This window comes from Panthera onca, chromosome A2 (assembly GCF_046562875.1).
Source record: "Panthera onca isolate mPanOnc1 chromosome A2, mPanOnc1 haplotype 2, whole genome shotgun sequence".
Classification (NCBI taxonomy): domain Eukaryota; kingdom Metazoa; phylum Chordata; class Mammalia; order Carnivora; family Felidae; genus Panthera; species Panthera onca.
Window position 1 is genome coordinate 166,663,009 of NC_138340.1, and position 17,978 is coordinate 166,680,986.

General features: G+C 52.8%; 1 protein-coding gene across 8 annotated transcripts in view; it reads left to right on the forward strand.

Annotated features, from left to right (window-relative positions):
* Nucleotides 1–17,978, forward strand: part of RBM33 (RNA binding motif protein 33) — a 139,275-nt gene that overhangs the window by 103,787 nt on the left and 17,510 nt on the right. For 5 of the 8 annotated variants that reach the window (XM_078437075.1, XM_078437084.1, XM_078437103.2 and 2 more), the window contains one exon: nucleotides 16,022–16,231. The exons of 1 other annotated variant lie outside the window; for it this stretch is intronic. In XM_078437075.1, coding sequence (XP_078293201.1) covers nucleotides 16,022–16,231 — 210 coding nt within the window. The remainder of the gene's footprint in view (nucleotides 1–16,021; nucleotides 16,232–17,978) is intronic. 2 more of the 8 variants (XM_078437083.1, XM_078437090.1) reach the window with 1 other exon arrangement.

The following is a 17,978-nucleotide window of genomic DNA, read 5'->3' on the forward strand; positions in this document are numbered from 1 at the left end:
AGTTTTACATAAAAATAGCTGCATGCCAAAATTTGGAACAGCTTTCTTTAGCTTTCCTTTTAATTCCTAAGTTTTAAGTTTACTAACTGACACGTTTTGTATCTTACGATTTATCTTAGCAAGTCCTGTAGTAGTGTGTTGGCAACTTTTGAATTATTGGAGGGTAAACATCTCTTGTTTGTATCTCTCTGAAACAGAAAAAATAGTATTTCCCTAAAGGCCTCGGGGTTTTTCTTTTGTAGGTAGGAAGGAACTATTCTTTAGAAAAAAATTTTTTTTTTTATTTTTGAGAGAGAAGGAGCACACGCCAGCAGGGGAGTGGTGGAGAGAGGGAGACACAGAATCGGAAGCAGGCTCCAGGCTCTGAGCTGTCAGCACAGAGCCCGATGCGGGGCTCGAACCCACGAACTGCATCATGACCTGGGCTGAAGTTGGACGCCCAACCGAGCCCCCCGGGCATCCTGAGGAAGGAACTGTTTTAAGAGAACACATTCTTAGCTGTACCTGCTGATGCGGAGGGGAAATGGTTCCGTTCCGGCATTTCTCCTGTCGTTTCTGCCCCTGCCAGCCTGCCCTCTTCCCGGAGACGGTGGCACGAACACTGGGGGCTCAGCTGGTACCGTGTAAGGGGCCGACGGGGGCTCACCTGTCACACCTCTGCAGAGTATCACGTGTGCGTCTCACCTTTCTAGTTACTTACTGAATGAAAGCATCTTGTTATCTGTCCACGTTCTGTTTGTGTCTTGCTGTGAGCCCTGGACTTCTTTGCATCCTGTTAGTACAAAACACATACGTTGTGTATTGTATTGATAAGGTTTCCTAGGGATTTACTCTGGAGAGAATTTTGTTTACTTTTTTCTAACCTATACTGGCATCAAATCTGTGTCGTTAGAATTATTCTTTGCATTCAGTAGGCTCCTCTAGTCTGCTGTCTGGTTTCTAGACGGGACCCGGGACTGTGGTGGTACATAGTGGCCTGCTAAAGTGGTCCTGGTGGCCACTAAAGTAGGTGTCCACAGGATTGCTAGGGAAGCAGAAATGTCTTGGAACTCTTACTCTGACAGGCAAATTGGAAATATCTTAAAATTTAATGAGAATTCTCAATTTACTTGTGGGGCTGTTGTGAACCAATGCGGAATTCTCTTGTTATTTTCCATATTTTATTTGTAATCAAATAATTACTTTTGGATTTTATTAAATTGGGTTTTTTACAATGTGAAAGAGCCCGAGTCTTAAGGCAGTCGTTGTTTTTAGTCTTCTTTTTTATTAGGTTCATTATCTTTAAAATGATGTGATTTTGAGAGAGGGTGTGTGTGCAGCAGAGGAGGAGCAGAGGGAGAGGGAGAGGGAGAGGGAGAGGGAGAGGGAGAGAGAGAGAGAGAGAAAGAAAGAAAGAGAATCCCAAGCAGGCTCTGCACTGTCCATCATGGGGCTGGATCCCACGAACCGTGAGATCATGACCTGGGCCGAAATCAAGAGTTGGATGCTTAACTGACCGAGCCACCCAGACGCCCCTATGGTGATTTTAATGCACCCTCATCATCGTAAGAGAATTTCTAGTTTTTTAATATCCTCTCTCTTTACTGTGGTTAATGCATCACGGGCACAGGAAGCATTTTCAGAAAGAACTTAGTAAAAATTCTTTCTTGGTATTGGTTCTCACAGTCGCGGTGACCATGGTCGTGGTTAAGGTCCAGGAGTGGTTCTTCATCTTTCTCAGGGGCCGTTGGCATCCTGCCGGTGGTTGGTCCTCGTGAAATTCCCTCCTGTGGAACGTAGACGTTGCAGCTGTCCCTCGCCGGGACCGAGAGCTCGCGTGTGCGCGCGGAGGCGCCACGTGGTGGGGACAGCGTGGCTGTGTGTGAGGGAGCCCCGTGTCTGGACGGGCATTTGTCTTCCGTTGTTGGGGCCCTGAACTGCCGGTTCGTTTGTCTGAACCCAAGTCTCCAGGCTGCGGACGGGGTTTTTAAAGTTGTGGGAAAGGAGGAGATGGACCTTCTGGCACGTGGAAGGCCCTCCACGCATGTCTGTTTGCTTTTTAGGTGCTCCCAAGGCCCATTCCAGGAATGCAGGCTGTGATTTCATGCCCTAAATAGTAGTAGTTACCGTCCATCGGGTGCATAGCATGTACTCACGGCATCTGGATGAGGCAGATACTTGCGTTCCCATTTTACAGGTGAGTAGACGGAGTCTCAGAGAGGTTGTGTTAGCAGCCCAGGGTAGAGCTAAGTTTTTTACCAATGTTTGTAACAGGTGTTTTTGCTGCTGCCTTTTTAGTTAGTTGTTTAGTTAGTTAGTTAGTTTAGTTTAGTTAGTTGTTAGTTGATGAGGGATGATATTCTGCCGTTTCCAGTGAGTACATAGAGTTGGTCCAGAAGAGTTCTGCCAGGGGCTTCTGGAAGAAGTGTGACGATTAGGTTTCATTTTTCTTGCCGGGCCCTAGTGGTGGCTCCTGACTGGAGAGTGTTGGGGAGCGTCCGGAAGTAGGAAAATGCCGCGAGGGGTGCGCGGCCGCAGCTGCGGGTGCGGGACTGGAGAGGGGCCGGGTTTCCATCATTCCTGTTCTGGAACCTGTGTTAACGTGGGGGTAGGCTCCTGGCCCCCAGCCCGCCGGCGTGAGGGACAGTGTGGCCTGGCCGCGTGCAGCCCTACTTGCCGTGTGCTGCGAGCGAACCTTTGAACGTTGCTGGGGAAGTCAAATTAGGCCACGTTTTATATTTAAAACACTGAGATGAAAACCTGGGGAATTTGCAGTTTAACGAGACCTTTGTTGTGAGGCGCTCCACGTACGTGTGGATTTTAGTTTTTTCGTATCTTGTCCAGCTTTGCTAGAATGAGTGTCTGAGGAGTGGCGGGTTATGAAGAGTGTTGAATATTGGCAAATGCTTCCAAAATTTCACGTGCCTCCTCGAAGGTACTTATGTAAGTGACCTGCCTAAAGAATTGTGTTTGATGGAATGATCAGATTACTGAAGATCTGGAAATATTCTCCATTTGCTCGTGTCTCAGAAAGCTACTTAAGTATTTAGTTTTCAGAAGCCAAAAGAGCAGTCTCGTTAACTCATAGTTTTGTTCATAACGCATACAGAATCCAGAAAAACTATTCGAGTGACACGAGAGCAAATACAAAAATATAAAGCGTTTCCTCGACGTGAACTTACCATAGTCCTCCAGCCGTCCTTTGGGACCAGACACCAGAGAACCGGGACCGGGGCAGGCGCGTGCCCCGGGCCCTCCTTCGTTCAGGACCTTAGTGGGGACTGCCGCCCCGTCTTCCAGGTTCGGGCCTCGGGGAACCTCGGTTGGCGGCCCCAGCGAAGCCCGGCGTCCCCGGGAGAACGGGGCCGGCTTTCCCGCGCGGGCCGTGGGCCGTGGGCCGTGGTTCCGCGTGTGGTGAGCGACGCGGTGCCCGCGCGCAGGGCGGCAGGTCCCTGGACGCCGCTGCCGTCTCCTTCCAGCTCGAGGAAGAGACGGCCTCTTTGCGGCGGCGGTCGCCGGTGTTCTTGAAGGAAATGAAAGCAGATTCTGAATTCAGCGGCTTACTCTCCTCGAGGTCATAAAATTAAGAATTGGGCGGCAAATGAAGGAACCGGTGCTTTGTTCTGCTGGCCGCGCAGAGAAAAGGGGGACGCGCGGAACGCCTCAGCAGGGGAGCCGGCTGTCCCATCGCGAGGCTCCTGTGTCTTATTTTTAAAAGGCTGTCAGAATGCCGCGCGCGGCAAGTCCCGATTGACTCGCGCGTGCGCGCGAGCTCGCTTTCGGGGTTCCTCCCGCGTTTGTGCCCGCTCGCGGTCTCTCGGATCTCCTCCAGAGGTGGTGGGGGCGACGTGCCTACCTGACCTCTCGCGTGTGGCGGAGGGTGGTTGACTTCGGGGAGAACGTCCGTGTGAGACAAGTGGCGAAAGTCATATGAGGACTTCCCGTGCCCCTTTTTACCCGATTGACCGGGCTGTGTTTTACCACGTTTGCGTTATCGGTGTTTCTTTTTGCCCTTCTCCACACACACACACACACACACACACACACACACACACACACACGCTTTCTCGCTGTTCTGAGAGTGGGCTGGAGACACCCCCGTGTTGCCTCAGTATCGAGGTGTTGTCTCACAAAACCGCACTCAGACATCCTCACGACTCAGAACATCTCACGGCGATACGCATCACCGCCTAGTCCACAGTACGTGTTCAGATTGCATCAGTTGTCCCGGTAACGTTCCTCACAGCCACCTTTCCGCAGTGTGGGGGTCCGGTCCCGGATGGTGCATTGCGTTTAGTCTCCCTGACTCTGGGACGGAGCCTCGGCCTCCGTGTGTCTTGCCCTGGACTTTCTTTAAAGAGGGGAGGCTGGTTATTTTGTCAGACGTCCTCTGGATTTGCCGTACTTTTCCTCGTGATCAGTTTCAGGTCATGCATTTTCGGCAGGAGCGGCACAGAAGGATACTGTGTCCTCCGTGGGTCCCGTCGGGGGGCGCCTGGCACATTTGTCCAGTGTTGGCCACTTCGATCGCTTGAGGAAGATGGCGCTTGCCAAGTGTCTGTGCCGTGCGGTTCCAGTCCTACCCCAGGTAACTGAGAAGTGACGTACGGGAAGGTACTTCGAGACTGTGTAAATGTCTCATCTCTTGTCCGATCTTCACTGTTTTTTAGCAAGCGGTGATTTTTTTTTTTTTTTTTTTTTTTTTTTGATTACAAATTTTTTTTCATGTTAATTTTTTTAAGAGGGCATGTGAGCCGGGGAGGGGCAGAGAGGGAGAGAGAAAGAATCCCACGCAGGCTCTGCAGTGTTACCGTGGAGCCTGATGGGGGGCTCAGACTCACCAACCAACCGTGAGATCATGACCCGAGCGGAAATCAAGAGCCAGATGCTTAACTGACTGAGCCACCCGGGCGCCCCGAGCACTGGTGTCTTCCTGATGCCAGCACTTTTCTGTGCTTGCTGTGTAGCTTCCTCTTTGCTCTTGTTCATTTGTTCATTCGTTCACGGCAGTGCAAGCCTCTGGATTCTCATTTTGTCCAGTGAACTGCTACTGTCGTTACTGGTTTTGATGTTTGGATTGCTCCAGGCTGGCTCCGTGTTCTTTGATGCATCCGTCGTTCTCTGAACACGTCCTGAGACCTGGTGCGAGAGGGGGTTGGGCCCGTGCTCCGTTTCCTGCTCAGCCGTGCGGTCCTGTCTCCGCAGTGAGAGCAGGTGCCTGCTGTGCTTCTGGGCCCTCCCAGCGCACACCCAGCCCTCCCCGGGCAGCTCCCGAGGCCGGAGGATGGATCAGAAGCAGATTCTGTTGTATATGACGTTTCTGGAAATAGGGCATTGACATGAGTAAAGCACCCTCTCTGATGTGTTCAGTTTATTTCTTGAGTTGCTTTTGTGTGAGAATGCCGAGAATTCGGCATCCCTGTTTAAATATGAAACCCGAGGGTTGGGGTGGATGGGGGGCTAGCGAAGGCGTGTCCTTGTGGCAGGCGCTGAGGTGCGTGGTACTAAGCGGGGGTGGGGAGGTCTTGGCGGGTTTCTGAGGCTTCCCTCCTCTCCACGGCAGGGCGCAGGCAGGCTCGCCATATGTGGGGACCTTGCGTTTTGTGTGGTTTTGCGTTTTGTTCTGTTCCTTACATGGGTCAGCACGGCTGCTGGACAGCCACAGCTAGGAGACACTGCAGCTTCCTCGGTGACTCTTGGGTGTGAGGGTCCTGCATTGGCTGCCAGCATTTATGAGCGGGGTGGTCGTGCTGGCGATTGTCCCAGCGGCGACGGGGCCGCGTTGCTAGTTCAGCTGCGTAAGACTGCTCAGCAGACCAGGTGCTGGAAAAGCAGACAGTGACACGGTGTTGTGAGCAGTATGACAGGAGGACCTGAAGAAGTGACTTCAAGTGAAGAGTGTGGATCACTGGCTGAAGGAGGGCAGGGGAAAAGGAAAACGCCTTCTAGGATGATGGGGAAGAGCGTGTGTGAAGGTCCTGTGGCAGGAAAGTCACGGCCTGTTTTCCAGCTGCAGGAAGGCCAGTTTGGCCAGAGTGCAGGGGCCTTACAGGCTGTGTTAGGTGTTGGACCTTGATCGTGAGAGCAGCGGGAGCCATTGGAGAGTTTTCACAGAGGGATAACGGGCCTAGTATTTGATCCTTGCTTTTTTAAAGTACGCTTCTAAAACAGTCATTACATGCAGGCTTTTTTTCTGTTTTTACGACACAGGAAGTCATAGGCATGACTCCTGGGCGTTGGATTTAGAGACAGAAACGTTCATCCTGGGGACATCTGCCACCCACTGGGGACTCCTCCACTGGGCGGGGGGGGGGGGGGGGTGGGGTCGCAGCTTCTGTGCCTAGAACATAGGGGTGGAATCGGCCACCTTCACTGCCTCCCGCTGTCCAGACGTGCCCCGTTCCTGCCTCTGGCCCCCTCGCCACCTGCTGCGCGTGACCGCTGGTTTGCAGGGCTCTGTCGCCCGCTACGGCCACTGACTGAGGCTGGGTTTGCTCCTCCATCTTTTTCGGTCTCCAGGATTAGGACGGTGTCAAGCGCGTTACAGATATTTAAAAAGACGTCTGTTGAAATTTAGATGACACCAGTTAGCAAACTTTGGAAAAACCAAAAGTAGCATTAGTCCTTATTATGAATTCTGGCCATGTTTTCAGGCTAACATTCATGGTTCCTTCCCAGACTCCTTCTTTATTCAGTTTACAAGGTGGGGTTATATCAGACATACTGTTCGGCACCTTTGGGGGTTGCACTGAGCGGTGAGTGCGCGGTGCGGAGACCCGGGTCGGGGCAGGGTCACACCACGTGCCCTGTGCTGAGCCGCCTCCCAGCGCGGAGGGCGCAGCTCTTCTGCTGACTCGCCTCATTCCTGGCCCAAGCGGACTTCGTGCTACGGGGTCAGGCAGTCCCCGGGAGCCTCAGGAAGGAGGGAAGTCGGGTGGAAGGGAGTTGGAAGTGAGGTCGGAGAGGACAGAGCTGCCACGGAGTTGTGACAGAAGGGACCTGGGAAGACCAGGCAGTCGGGGAGCTGGGTGTAAGAGAAGCTGCTGTAACGCGGGTGTGGGGAGCCAGGGGGGCCGGGGGTGGGGGTGAGCACCAGACCCTTCCCCCCGCTGGCTCCTGTCCCTCTCGGGGCGGTGGGGGGGTGGGGAGGCTGGCTGATTCCCTGTTACAGGTGCTGGCGAGCAGGAAAACGGCCGAAAGGCAAACCGCAGAAGAGAGGAAGGAACTCGGGGCAAGAATCTGGATTAGTCACGTGTTTGAGGACACGCGTGTGCCAGAAACTTCCTTTCAGAGGAGAAGCTATTGTGCATAAATAGTTGTCTTTAAGAGCTTTGAAATGCTTTAGCGGGCAGAGTTCATAACTTTCAGAGAAACGACTGTTTAAGCGAAATTGGGGCAGAGTCGGCAGGTGTTCGTTGCAGGACAGAAGTAGTTCCTTGTAGTGAGTCCGAATCTCTCTACATTAATTTTTGGGTTGCTTTAGGGCAGCGGTGCTGGGGAGTGAAGTGCTGAAATCAGAAATCAGGATTTGTGAGCTCCCTCTCCCCAGTGGAATAGGAGTGGCTCCCCTGGGGGTCGGTGGGGGGGGGGGGTGGTCTCGGCTCAGTCCTTCTCCCTGACTTCCCACAGCTCCCCCTGCAGGGGCCTCCCCCATGCTGCCAAGTAGGTCGTCCAGGCTGCTCCTCGAGGGCCGCCTAGAAGCCTCTCTCCCCAGCCTGGAGCCTCCCCCTCGTGGGGGTCTCATCTGGAAGAGCCCGCTGCCTTCTCCTCTTGAGATCCTGGGGCGGGAGGTCCCCTCTGAGGCTTATGAACCCCAGAGGCCACTTAATTTTGCTGTTTCCGGATCTCCCCAAAGCCCAACTGATCTCAAAGCTAGAGCGGGGAGATGGCGCTGGAGAGACTGCCCGGTTCCCGAGTTCCTGCCGCGGTGAGCTCCGCGTCCCTGCCATCGGGTCCTCACGCTTCGGGAAGCCCTGGCACCTACGAGCCCCATGTGCCCTGCGCTCCCTAACCTTAGGGGTTTTGGTTCACGCCAGCTCACATGGACCCACTGCTGAAATTTTACAGGAAGCATTTAAGACTTAGATTGTTCATGCGTTCGGCGTGAACAATCTAAGGATCGTGGGTTGCAGAGAATCGGATGCTGCAAATGCAGACCGTTCTCCCTTCCTGTTATGCTGCAACAATTTAATTAGGGCATTGACCCAGGAACCTGGAAAGAAAATGTTAGCCTGTTTATTTTCTTGCACCTTTTCTCCTTGAACAGTAGTCTTCAGAGACAAAATAGAGCCTTAAGTGTATTGATATTTCGAAAGTTGCTGTCGCGTGCATATCATTTATTGGCCAGATTCTGAGCGAGCCTTCCCAAGATTACGGGGCCAGGCCCGGCATTGTTGCAGTTAATAGAAACCTGTTCCGTGAGGTCTGCGGGCTGTGAGATCGGCAGCACTGGCGTGACAGTGAAGTGGGCCTTATCGGACGGAGAATTCCTAAGAGGCTGCCCTGGGACCCTAACCACTGTCCTTGTGTGTGTCCTGACAATGTTATCTGTCCTCTCAGTGCGGAGTATCAAATGTCTGTCACGAGTGCAGAAATTAATTTAATGTCACCTGAAGACATGCAATTAATCTTTTAGAGGTTTTCATAATACCTTTACAGAAAGAGTTGCCAGTTTGGCGGATTTGGATTTTGGGGTTTAGAAGAAGATAAGGAAAATTAATTTTTCATCAGGGTTAATACAAGCTAGCAGGGCCACAAAAGCTGAGAAAAACGGTTGGGGAATTTGTCAAGTGTTGTCACTCTAGAATAATGCTGCTTAGCGTCTGATAGGTGTAATCAAGAGTTGAGATTTCTATGGAGGGGGATTAATCAATTTGCTCACTAGTGAATGCAAGTCCGTGATATCACTTCTTCATGGGGTTTAAGAATGGAAATAAGATTTGATCTGTCAAATTGCAGGAGGCCCTGACATTATCAATAGGCGTTTTTATCTGTACATTTAAGCCATTTGTTATAAATAAATTTGTCCTAATGTTGGTGGCTACAGACCTCATTTTTTGGTAACGATTAAGCTGATAAAAAGTATTCCCTAAGCTTACTTAATTCAGGTAGTGCCTCTTACATAATTTAGAAGAGGAAAACTACTCTGAAAAGACATGTTTATAGCAGTCATTAAAAGGTAATCATTTGCGGAAAAAAAACAAACGACAAGATATTTCTGGTTTGTTTGGTCTGAGGCCGGCCAGCCTTCTTTTCTCCTCATCTGTGTTTCAGAGGAGGTGGAAGGTACTGAAAATCGTACGCAAATTGCTGCTGCGTGAGGAGTTTGAAAGGGAACTGTGCCCCCCACCCCCACCCCCCGAGAAATTCACTCTCACAGTGAATTTTTTTTCAGGGTGCCTGGCTGGCTCAGTTGGGGGAGTGTGCAGCTCTTGACCTCAGGGTTGTGAGCTCGAGCCCCACGTTGGGGGTGGAGATTGCATAAAAATAATAAAATCTTAAAAAACCAAAACCAAACCAAAGTGAACTTACTTGTTTTGAACAGGACGTAAATCCACAAACGATCGGTTATTTCCTTACGTTAATGTAACAGGGTTCTGAAAATCCTAATTTGAACAACGGGGTTTTTAAGTTCGCACGTGTGAGCGCTAAGGATTTTAGGGCCTCTTTGAGTGCTGTAACTGTGTGAGTTACGGGAGACGTCCAGGTGGGGGGTTCGGTGTGGTATGTGATCCTCATTCACCTTCATCCGTGTCCGTGTGCAAGTGTTAGGTATGAAACGATGCTCCTGGCCACCGCCTAGTAATTACTGCATTAACTGGTTTTCACAGGTTACTTGGAATAATTCTGGAACTTAGAATTTCTCCCCAGAATTAGCTTTTCATTGTGCTGATTTGAAAGAGAGTAGTTGATCCCTCCATTGACAAAATGAAACCTCTCCATTTTTCTTATAGAAGGGAACAATTGCATAAGTTAGATTTTGGCCTTCAGGGCTCAGTATGGTATTTAGGACAGCAACGCAGGGACCTTTTCCTTTTGGGTGACGGTTAGTCTGTTTGCTGAGAACAGTTACGGGGGAAGGCCACCTCCTGGGAAGCGGCGTAGGACCTCGGAGACAGGAAGTCCCAGCAGTTACTGTGTGACCAGGGGTCTCGGGGTTTCCCTTTACAAAATGAGGATCATAGTTACCTTGGAGGGAGGATTGATGAAAAACTGCGTACAGACCCTAGTCCGCTTGTTGCATCGCAGACCCTCCCGAGAGGGGGACGTGGTAACGCCTTGCAAGTTTCTGTTATAAAGTGTATGGTGCCATTCGTGGCTACCGAAGGTGTGCAGGATTGCCCTGAATATGAGCGACTCCAGAGCTGACCCGGGGCTTCCTCCGACTTTCCAGTAAACGGTTGATGGGAGCAGTGTTTCTGAAAAGCCGGGCAGTCGTCACGATCCCTGCCTGAGCGTGCCCCGTTCCGTGTGCTTCGTTGACTGAGCAAGTGACTGTGTCCACCCGCTCTGTCCCCTCTTGGAGGGTGCCACGGGGCCCCGGTTCCAGTGACCGCGATCGGGACAGCAGTGGCCACTACTGCTGTGAAGAAGCACGGAGCAGTGACTGGCCTGGGGAGTGCGGGGCGGGGGAGCGGGGTGCTCCAAGCAGGGAGAAGGACAGAGACCCCGTGCCTGTGCCTGTGCCTGTGAGTTTGTGTCCTGGGGCCAGAGCCGCAGGTGAGGTGCGGACCCACAGAAAAGGCGTCCCTCTTCTCAGGTGCTTTCTTAGAAGACCCGAAATGAGGTCTTTACACCACGTGGGACCCCTTTTCTTTACGTCGGAAGCCGTCGTTCTCCACTCTATAGAAGGAGAGTTTTCTCCTTGCAGATGAGGAGAGGAGAGGCTTTTGTGATACCTGTTTTCTTGCAGCTTTGGGGTCAAGCCTGCTTTAAAATGTAAACTTTTCTTGAAAATGAAAGTTTAGAACTTTGGTTTTCAGGGGTTTTATCTGACATTAACATCTCCTCTTACGATGTATTGCCACCAGTCTCTCAGCCAAAGTAGCAACGAAAATAATTTTGATTATTTGGAGTGTTTCTTGATTAAGTGTTTATGTTCTCAGTTCCCAGTTTAAAAATCACCAGATCACTAGCATTCTGTATTTATCATCCAAATACATACACATACCATCTACCTTAAAATAGGCAATTATAATATCTTGCTTTCAGTGTAAGCTTTTCTTTTTAATTTAAAGTTTACTATCTGGATGATCTTGTTTTTAAGCTTTGGATTGCTAAAGAAAAAAATTACGACAATATTCATTCTTTTTGTCCATCGTATACATGGACATCGTTCCTTTCAGGCCACGTGTACCGGCTCACTATCTAGTCTCCAATGTGGCATAATATTTCCCGAGGCACAAAAATAGTACTACTGACCTGAAGGCTGGCCTTTTGGTATCGTAGTGACATGTGGTCAGTGCCTGTGATCGACAGCGGCTGTAGCCTCGCATTCTGATGTCATCCTCCTTTTTACGTAGCACGTTGAGAACCGCACGGTAAAGTATGATTTGCCGTTTATTGATTTATTCAGTAGCCATCTCAGTACCTTCAGCGCGCACGAGACATTCGGCTTGGTGAGCAAAGCAGACTTACGGGGTCTAAACCCCCGGTTTCTTCAGATGCTTGCGAGGCAGTGGGTGCTCTGGGCATCCTCGAACTTTTACCTTGCCGGGTGAACTTCCGGGGAGCTTATTCGGTTCCCTGAAGTCCGTGCAGCGGAAGGCTGTCCTGTACAGCTGGCCGGTACCGGTCCGCTTCTGCACGCGGCCGAACGCGGGGGGTGGGGGGGGGGGGGGGCTCGGCCGGTAGACCATGGTGCCGCTGAGCCGTGCGGAGGATCTGGTGGGCCGGCCCTGTGTGCCCCCAGCACGCAGCCTCTTGTGGGGCCTGGGCTCCGCGTGAAGCGTCTGCTCGTGTGACAGGGAGAGATGTCCGTGAGGCCCGTACAGCTGAACACACGCGTAGGAGATACACGAGTCTTGCGCTAACGCAACTCCAGGACGTCAGAGAGATTAGTAAATGATGGACCGTTGGCTCTTACGAGGGATGAGGATGTGGTACGTATGTATCCTTATGAGACTCTCAGCGTTTTACGATAGAAAAATTCAGCGCCTACGAAGCTAGAGAGAGGTCACATAGCTCTTTAAGGCAGAGACTGAGACACTGCGCGCATGGGCTAGGTCACGGCCGGTCCCCCGGCTGGGGCGCCGGCTCGCTCCTTGGCTGGAAGGCCTGTGGAGAAGCTCTAGGAAACTCAGACCAGCAGCTTAAATGTCTGTGTGGATCGCGGTCTTGCAAAATGGCCTGCCTTCCGCGCACGGCTTCCATTTTTTTCACTTGGGGACGTTCCTCTGCAAGGTCGGCGTGACCCTCGGCTGGCACCGGCAGTGCACTTGGTAGAGGCACAGGGTCGCAGAACGTCGGGAGCACGCCCCTGGTTCAGCCTTCCCCAGCCTTAGCCGGACAGCCGTCGTCACCCAGGAGCCCTTAAAATAGGCCGGCGTCTGGGTCCCAGCTCCGCGGGGTCCGGTTGGATGGTTCTGGACTAAAGCCCGAGATGGCCCAGATTTGAACCGTCCCCAGGTGGCGAGTACGGAAACTGCGTGTCCCCGACTGGTCTGCGGCTGCGTGAGGAGAGGCCCCGAGGAGAAGGCACGCCGTGTCCTCATCAGCAGGCACGACGTGCGCTGCCCGCCTGTAGCGGACGCCCGTCCCGGGCCGACAGCGCGTCCGGCCGGCCCCAGCGTGTCGCGGGTCTCGGGTCTCCATCACCGTCGCGTCTCCCGCCCGTGCGCCCCGCACGTTACCGCCTTCCGCGGGGACAGTCGGCCTCGCGTTCCTCGGGCGAGAGCTGCTTGGTCGTGGCGCGCGGTCCCCTTTCTGTGTGGGCGCATCCGGTCCGCTGACGTCTGGTGGGGTCCTCGCGTGCGCGCGTGGGGCCTCCTGCGGCTCTCTTCTCCCCCGGTGCCTTCGGCTTTTCTCTCGGGGACGTGCCAGCCTCCGAGGAGGCGCGGGAAGGTGCCCCGTCCTCCGCTCTCTTCCGGGAGAGGTAGTGTCACGGGCTGCCTTCTTCCTGAGGTAGGGACAGGGCTCACCAGTGAGTGCCTGTGGATTTTCCTGTGTGGGAGGGTCGGCATTACCAGTTCCGTGTCGCCTCGGACTTCCGGGTCGTCTCGCTTCTTGAATCAGTTTTCGGCACGGCGTTTCTGACGCCATCCGTCCGTGTCGCCTCAGTGGCCTGACTTCGTGTAAAGTTGTTCATGATGTCCGCCTTCGCTTCTGCTGGGCCGGTGAGGTGAGTGGCTCTCTGCTCCTGAGTTTGGTGTTTTGTGCCCTGTCTCCCGTCTTGATCAGCCATCAGTTTCGTTGATCTCAAAAATGCAACTTTTGGTTTCAGTGATTTTTCTCTGTTGTTTTTCTGTGTCTTATGCCATAGCTTTTTGCTCTGAGCTCACCGTTTCCTTCATTGTATTTTGGACTTGATTTCCTTTTTTCCTCTAGCTTCTTGAGATAAAAGCTCAGCTTACTGATTTCAGGTTTCTTTTCCTTTCTGATGTAACTGCTTTAGTTGCACTGTATTTTTATTCAGAATTTTTTTGGATTTTTTTATTCCTATTTCATTTCTCAGCCTGGCTTCCCAGGGGTCAACCCTGTTGTCGCATAGCTTCGTGGTCGGCCAGTCAGTCATTCAGGAAGAGATTGGCCAGTGGGCCATGAGTGGGGGCGGCACTTGCCCGAGCCCACGTCAGCTCGTCCTTCCTGCCCGCCTCTCGGGCCCCGGCGCCCTCGGAGCGCACCGACCTAGGCCTTCAAGAGCCCTTGCGTTTCCGGGATCTCTCGTTACATCTCTCCGATTACTGGCTGGTCTGCTGTCATTCCAGAAGGGACCAGGGCTGACAGATTGGTGGGCGTGCCCCATTCCCTTCCCTCCAAGTTTTGCCGATTGTGCTGCTGTGGTTCCCCGGCCTGTGGGCTGGAGCGGAGCGGGGGGGGGGGGGTGGGGGGGGGGTGGGGGTGGCGGGGGGAGGACCTGTCACTGTCACGGAGCAAAGACTGCCGGGCCCCACCCTGTCTTGTTTCACTTTTGTCAATTCCAGGGACCTGAGGTGCTTGTTCTGGGCGGTTTTGTCCAGTTACAGATTTATCTTGGGGAAGGAGGTTGGCCAGTGTCTTCATGCTGCCATAGCTAGAAGCCCTGCCACGTGTGACATTTCTCCTCTCGTCTTTCATGGGGCCCGATTACCTTGGGCAGTTTTTACAAAATCTCATCTGCACCTATCTCGCTCTAGCCCCTGTCTCTTCACTTTATTCCATTCAACTGGCCCTAAGAGAGAAGTTCAAATTTTTTTTTAAATTTATTTATTATGAGAGCGAGCTAGCATGAGTGGGGGAGGGGCGGAGAGAGAGGGAGAGAGAGAGAGAATCCCAAGCACTTTCTGTGCCACCAGCACAGAGCCTGACATGGGGCTCGAACCCGTGAAACTGTGAGATCATGACCTGAGCCGAAACCAGAGTCGGATGCCTACCCGACTGAGCCACCCAGGCGCCCCAAAGATAAGTTTAGAGGGGAGAGAGAGAGAGACATGTAGAACGCAGGGACTGCAGCTGAGCTGACTTCCCAGGTCCTTCTGGAAGCACTGGGTGGCCGAGCAGTGTGTGGGGGCGGGTGTGCTGGCCACAGGCCGCTGCGCCCCCGGTGATCGGAGTGGTAGAGCCTCGCACCGATAGAAGTCTGAATTCTACTTTTCACACTTGAGCGTCCATTTCTGCTAAGATTCCGTCATTGAGCAGCTCAAGGTGGGGTTTCCTTGCCGTCCACACTTCCCTTCCTGGCCACCAGCCACTCTGTAGGAGACACGCTGCGCGCTTAATACTGAGCGTAGCCGATAGGCACCATCCAGAGGTATTTTTTATGCCGCCGGGTGGTATCCTGAACGTAAGTACTGCAGCGTAAATGTGTTAAAGAGCAAATATTCGACTGAGACCGTTTTAAAGCTCTAATGGGCTTCGTTAAGCGACTCGTGAGTTGGGCAGCGCCTCATCCGGCAAAGCAGAGAGGCTCCCGGGGGATGTACAAGAGGGAAGGTCTTCTTAGAAGGAGGGTGGAGCAAGACGGTTACCGCTCAGGCTGGTGGCTTTCCCTTGGGAGTCTTCCCGTGCCAGTGAACTCCCCTCCCTCTGGGGGAGAGGGGCCCTTGTGGCCTGCTCTTTAGCCCTGATGGAAAATTCCTGATGCACCAGTTAAGACCACATTTCTCAAGAAGGTTGAAACTGCATTTAGGTTAGGGAGTGAGCCCTGGTTTGGGGACTCGGTGTGAGTGACACCGTTTTGGGCCTGTGGTTTTCTTTTTAACAAATATCACCATTTTGAAGGTCAAGAAACGAGGGAGCATTAGTAAAACTCAAAAGGTTAGATTTCTGGTTCTTGTGAAGCTCTCACTAGGGCCCACGCGTCCCTCTGTGTGCGAGGCCAGGGGAGGTGCGGGTGTTGGGGGCGGGGGGGACCGGGGGCCAGTGCTCTGTCCCCAGGGGAGGGTGGGCGCTGGGCCACAGCCAGTGAGGTACGTCCCGAGGACGGGGGACAGTCCACTTGTCTTTGGTCTAAAGACGGGGTAAAAGTTTAAAACCACTGCGTGTGCAGACTGCCCGTATTTTAATAACAATGCCTTTGGAAATGGTAAATGTATGTTGAGTATGAGGTATTTTTAAGGTTAAGCACTATTGTGCTGAACGAAACAGCACATACTGTAATCACAGACCTCTTGAGTGTATACAGTAATTAAAGATCTGCATGTTATAAATTTCAAAAATATGATTAAAACCCAAACACTGTCGGATGAGAAATTTGCTCAGTGTCTGTAGTGAAATGACAGGTTTGGTTTCCCGCTTGTTTGAAACGGTTTTGCTCTCGGTTGAGGCTAGCAGAGGCGGACTTCCCCGCCGCTGGGGAGGGCCTCCTGGCCACACACGTACTGACCAGCACGCTGCCTTGTTTCAGCAGGGAGGAGAGAGCGACGGCTTTTTTCACCCCGAGGGCCAGCCCCAGCGGCTCCCGCAGCCCCCAGAAGCCAGACAGCCGCCCGCCCGCAAGGTGACGCTGACCAAGGGGGCCCCCCAGCAGCCCCAGCACCCACCGGTGGGGGCCCACGTGCACCCGGCCGGCCCTCCGGGCATCAAGAGCATCCAGGGAGTCCATCCTGCCAAGAAGGTACTGCCTGTGACCTAGGCTGCGCCCCGGGAGCGTGGCTGTCCTGCTGGTTCGAACGGTCCACGTTTGGACGGTTCTCAGATAGGGGTGCCCAGTGCACGGGAGGGGGGTGCAGATACATCGGTAAGCGAGCCGTCATTTCCTTCGTTCTGGCTTTGAAAGCTCATGTGTTCACAGGAGCACTTGTCCTCTTCTGACTTTAAGGGGACAGCTCGGGGAAAGTCCCTGCAACCGGGGGTGTGGTTTTCTGTGGCTCTGACCCCTGTGTCCGCAGGCCCCAGTCCAATACGATTCCTTCCCCTCTTACCGGCTCTCCACACTCCGCAGACAGAGAGCCAGGCATCTGCTCACACACCTCCTTCTCGTGAGCCCAGTGCACGAGTGGGAAAGTGAGGCCTCGGTGGGGGGGGGGGGGAGGGGACCCGACCTGAAGAAGGTAGCCCCGACCCTGGTTCTGACACACACTGTTGGACAGGAGATGAGGGCATCTGATATGCCTTCGGGGCAGGGGTGGGAGTGAACGTTCTCCTTTTGTGCACTGAGTCTAAAATCTTCCCTAGGAGAAGAGTGTCCGCCTTGCCCTGTCCTGTCCCCATGGTAGGGTGCCCTCCCTTGGATGGTAGGGGAGCTGTCTCTAGCTTCCCCAAAGCCTGACAGTAAAGTCCCCTCTCTCCTCCCTTTTGGTGCATAAGCCAGATGCCCCTCGAATGATGAAGTTATGTGAGGGAGGCAGCAGGGCAGCAACACCTGCTTTGGGTTTCTTCTAGAAAGCTCCAGAGTCCACTGGCTCATCTGTCTGTCTTGCTGCTGACCCAGGTAGTAATAGTATCAACACGAAGCCGTTCTGGGTCTGTTACCTTGTCTGCATTGTCTCGTAAGCACCTTGTGATGTAGGAGCAAATAAAATTACTCCCTTTGCAACAGAAGACGTGTGCAGACGTGAAGTCTTCTCTTCGGTCATGGAAGGTCGCTCCAGTCTAAACTGGCTTCGGCCGAGCGCAATCCCTGGATACAGGAGGAGAGGGGCCTTAGAGGCCCCGTCCCCCACGTACGCGTGCGCTGGAGCGAGCCCTCGAGTTTCTTTGTCTGAAACCTCTGTCTGCTCTGCTGTGAAGGGAGGACAGTAGCGTTTCCCGGCTCGTTTGGGCCCTTGGGTGGATTTCATGAGAAGATGTGTGTAAAGAGTATGGTGCCTGGTGGATCACTAAGCGTTTGGTAAAGGATATTTTGCTGATGTTATAATTTATTATTTTTTAAAATGTTCGTTTATTTTGAGAGAGCACACAGGGGTACGCGAGCAGGGGAGCAGCAGAGAGAGAGAGAATCCCGAGCAGACTTCACGCTCGGCGCATGGTCTGGCTCGGGGCTCGATACCACGAACCGTGAGATGACGGCACGAGCCGAAGTCAAGAGTCGGACCACAGTTTGTTCTCCATAGTTAAGAGTCTGGGGGTATTTGGTCTCTTTTTTTTCTTTGCTTCGACTTGTTTTTTAAATTCCACATCTGAATGAAATTGAATGGTGTTTGTCTTTCTCTGACTTACTTCACTTAGCAGAATACTCTCTGGCACCATCCATGTTGTTGCAGATGGCAAGGTTTCATTCTTTTTGATGCCCGAGTAATATTCCGTGGCACGTATATACACCACACGTTCTTTACCCGTTACTTGGGCTGCTGCCACAGTCCAGCTGTTGTGAACAAGGCTGCAGTAATAAACATTGGGGTGCGTGTACCCCCTCGAGTTAG